General features: G+C 50.5%; 1 protein-coding gene across 2 annotated transcripts; it reads left to right on the top strand.

Moving 5' to 3' along the window:
- Positions 1–866: 866 nt before the first annotated feature.
- Positions 867–3,447, top strand: TPBG (trophoblast glycoprotein). Of its 2 annotated transcripts, none has more exons than XM_073589675.1 (2): positions 867–1,146; positions 1,445–3,447. In XM_073589675.1, exon 2 carries the CDS (start codon positions 1,556–1,558, stop codon positions 2,753–2,755), a length of 1,200 nt encoding a protein of 399 aa, XP_073445776.1. In that variant the 5' UTR covers positions 867–1,146; positions 1,445–1,555; the 3' UTR covers positions 2,756–3,447. The 2 variants fall into 2 exon arrangements, with proteins under 2 accessions (XP_073445776.1, XP_073445777.1); XM_073589676.1 differs by lacking the exon at positions 867–1,146 and adding an exon at positions 1,190–1,338.
- Positions 3,448–3,734: the final 287 nt, after the last annotated feature.

The following is a 3,734-nucleotide window of genomic DNA, read 5'->3' as shown; positions in this document are numbered from 1 at the left end:
AGAGGAGACGTTCAGAAAGGCACATGTTGGCGGAGCGTTGGAAGGGAGCATTCCATCTGACCTGGAGGTTGACTGGATCCCTGACTCGGAGGACACGGCACGGAGGCAGGCACCTGTGTGTACTACAGACTGTGTGTAAAGCTTTGGAACTGCAAGCCCTGGTGTCCTCCATTTATTCCTGCACCAATACCCCCTGTACCGCTAAATCTGGGTACCCGCTTCTACACCGCCTGCGCCTCGCCTCTATCCGTACATCTACACTGCCCTGGGACTACATCTCCACCTGTGGGGAGCTTCACCATCTTGGCTGCAACACACCACCAGCCCCAGAGGATCTGGAGGTAGCGTCAGCTTAACATCTCACTTGCCGAACACCACAGGTGGCGTCACGAACTATTCATTCAAACAATTACATTTCACCACTTCAATTCCTCCATTACTTGGGCGCCCAGGGCCACGGACCGGGTCACCGCTGCTGTGACACATCCCGCTGACACCGGCCCGGTGCCGAGTACCCCACAGCCCTGGGAGGGCGACCCAGACCCCCAGCTCCCAGGACATGGACCCCCAGCTCCAAGGACCCCCAGTTGCCAGGACACGGACCCCCAGCTCCAAGGACATGAACCCCCAACTTCCGGGACACAGACCCCCAGCTCCCAGGACACGGACCCCAGCAGCTCCTGCTCCCTGCAAAGTTTTAGAACGAGGATTAGCGGCGGGTCCAGTCACCGCGCTGCTCGGCAACCAGCTCTGCTCTGCACATTCATCTGTTCTCCACCAGCCAGTACAAGGCAGAGGGGCGGGGCCAAGCGCAGGACGCTCCCATTCTTCGGAGGGGTGTTCTCATGCCGCGCCCTCCGCTTTTTGAAGCAACCTGTGGAGGAATCTCGTTCTACTATGATACCCAGGACCCGATGTGTCTTATAGGCAGCGTGCTGAGCTGCTGGAGGAGCGCAGCTCTGGAGAATCGGTGTTCTGCAGCTGCTATTTTCCGTCCCCCCTACAGATGGTGGTACCTCCCGGAGAGGCAGGACCAGGGAGCAGCAGGAGTTCGGAGTGAGAGGCTGGTGTGAGCGGCTGGATGTGGAGGAGTCGCTGCTGAGAGACCAGTGCCAGGAATTGTGGATAAACAAGGGACGACTCCAGGTAAAGTCGCAGAGAAGGAGCAGCGCGGGCACGGCGGGAGCTGAGTGATGGCTGCTGCCGCCGCGTGGGGGAAGTGTCTGAGAGCGGGAGAAGTTGTGTGCAGACTTGTGTGGAGTTGGGGCACATCCCGGTGGCCGCTCCAGTCACTTCTCTGGGGTGTGCATTAGTCAGCTGGGGAGAAGGGGTTAATCGGTGAGGATGATGAAGGGCGTGGGGTGACCCCAGGCTGTAGGGTGGCCATGGTTACTGGTGGGGTCAGGAGCTGCTGCCATGTCTGACTCTTGTCTGTTTATTTCAGGTGGGATCATCCGGAGAAGACGCTGGCACCAGGAGGACCGCTCGCCTCACAAAAAGGACGGACGCCCTCATTAAAGGGGAGCCCTGGGGTGAGGAGACAATAGCAGGGGCAATGGCTTCCTCTCCTGTGCCCTTGTTATCTGGACTCCGGAGGACGAGGTCCGGACCGGGTGACGATGAAAGAATTGTGAAGGGGTCGCTGTTACTGGTCCTGGTGGTTGTACATCTGGTGGGCAGCGTATGGGCACAGTCCGAACAGACTCTGTGCCCCTTGTCATGTGAGTGCTCGGACATAGCCCGGACTGTGAAATGTGTGAACAAGACCCTACACGAGGTGCCCAGAAATATTCCCGCCTACGTGAAGAACCTCTTCATCACATATAACAACATAAGCACTTTGCAGGAGACCTCCTTTAATGAAGTCCTAACAAATCTGAGCAATCTTGGGCTCAGTAACAACCAGCTTGAACATTTGGGCAGGCATACTTTCAGGAACCTGCCGGCTCTGAGACATCTGGATCTGAGTAACAATAACCTGGCTTATGTCAGCGATCTGGCGTTCCAAGTTGGTGGTGACCTTAGCAGTCCTCTCCTGGAGCTCCATCTCCACAGTTCTCTCTACAACGAGTCCTTGATCTTTTTTTTGGCCGGTGCCTTGCAGAACGGCTCCTTAAGGAACCTCCGAAAGCTAAACCTGAGTGGGAACAACCTCATGTACTTACCAACCGGCATGTTCAGCTCGTTGCCCAGCCTCAAACACCTTGACCTGAGCAACAACACCCTGGTCAGCCTCCAATCTGGGATTTTCACCCACCTTGAAAGCTTGGAGACTTTGGATTTGAGGCAAAACTATTTGAAAAATCTGAAAAACACAACACTTCTTGATTTTTCCAGCCAACCCGGTCTGTCAGTGTTTGTCGGTGACAACAGCTGGGTGTGTGACTGTGAAATCGAGCCGTTTCTCACTTGGCTCAAGGACACCACGATAGTCAAGGACTCCTCCAGTTTGATTTGCTCCGACCCGGAGAAGATGATGAACGTCTCGTTGCTCTCCGTCAAACTTTCTGACCTGGAGTGCCCACCGTTCATAATGGACACCAGCCTACAGACCTCCTATGTGTTTCTGGGGATAGTGCTGGCTCTCATCGGAGTCATCTTCCTGCTTGTCCTGTATCTGAACAGGAAAGGTATTAAAAAGTGGATATACAACATCCGAGATGCCTGCAGGGATCACATGGAGGGCTATCACTACAGATACGAGATCAACGCAGATCCCAGACTAACGAACTTGAGCACAAACTCTGATGTATAAAAAAGTATATATATATATATATATATATATATATTTTTTTTTTTTTTTTTTTGGACCAGAGCAACACTTTATCTATGCATGAACTTAATGTACAGATAATGCATTTAACCCTGCGCTTGCTCTCCTCACTCCCTTCTGGAGAAGCAGGATCCAACGTCTCCCCCTCCGTGCAGGGCTTCCAAATGCTCCATCTGACTGTGAATTTCTTGCTGCATTGGAATTTTCTCTGTACTGTAGTCTGAACTTCGCATGCTCAACATCCAGACTCCTCCATAAGGAACAATTATTGTACAAGACGCTAGCAGAGCAGCCAACGTACTTTGCTTTATCTTTCCGTTGGTTTCCTGTTTTTTTCGTACCACCCATTGCCAATCCAGATACCGGTCAACGATAACTGCCTCAACTTTCAGTTTTTTCTCTTTCTTTTACACTGGGTTGTGAGAATGCTTCCAAAGTTCCTTGCATGTGTAACGTGGGGACTTATACAGCAGCATGTACAATGTTTCTGTTTTTTGGGGGATTTTTTTGGTAATTATTTGATCTCCTTATTTGGAAAACATGGACAGTAATACTTTTGCACTGTTTTTTTGTAACAAAGAGAGAGAGAGATGCAGTTTATATTAAGCCCGAATTTCTATAAACTGCGCCTGATTTTAATAACTCAAGGCTCAATAAAGAATATATTAAAATAATTCAGTGTGTGGATGGTTTCTGCCAAAAGATCTGCCATCTCCTCCGTGGGGTTTTGTACGGAAAGTGAGAATGATACAGTGTGTGCTTTATTGTCAGGAGGAGGACAGGATAAAACTTATTTTTTGGGGCTGTATGAAATATATCTTGTATTTTTTTACGATACGAATATGCTAATCTGTGCTTGAACATGCATTGACCTGAAATGTGTATACCGTTCAGAGCCAAATATTAAAAATGGGAGTAGGCTGAATCATACCATGTTCAGTTAACCCTTTATCTGTGCACA

Source organism: Dendrobates tinctorius, unplaced genomic scaffold (genome assembly GCF_039654945.1).
Source record: "Dendrobates tinctorius isolate UK_male_01 unplaced genomic scaffold, ASM3965494v1 ptg000111l, whole genome shotgun sequence".
Classification (NCBI taxonomy): Eukaryota; Metazoa; Chordata; class Amphibia; order Anura; family Dendrobatidae; genus Dendrobates; species Dendrobates tinctorius.
The sequence above is the reverse complement of the archived record's forward strand: the minus strand, read 5'-3'. Positions and strand labels throughout refer to the sequence as shown.

Bases quoted from the DNA above. Each gene is read 5' to 3' on its own strand.
- TPBG (XM_073589675.1), top strand. From the start codon at position 1,556: ATGGCTTCCTCTCCTGTGCCCTTGTTATCTGGACTCCGGAGGACGAGG.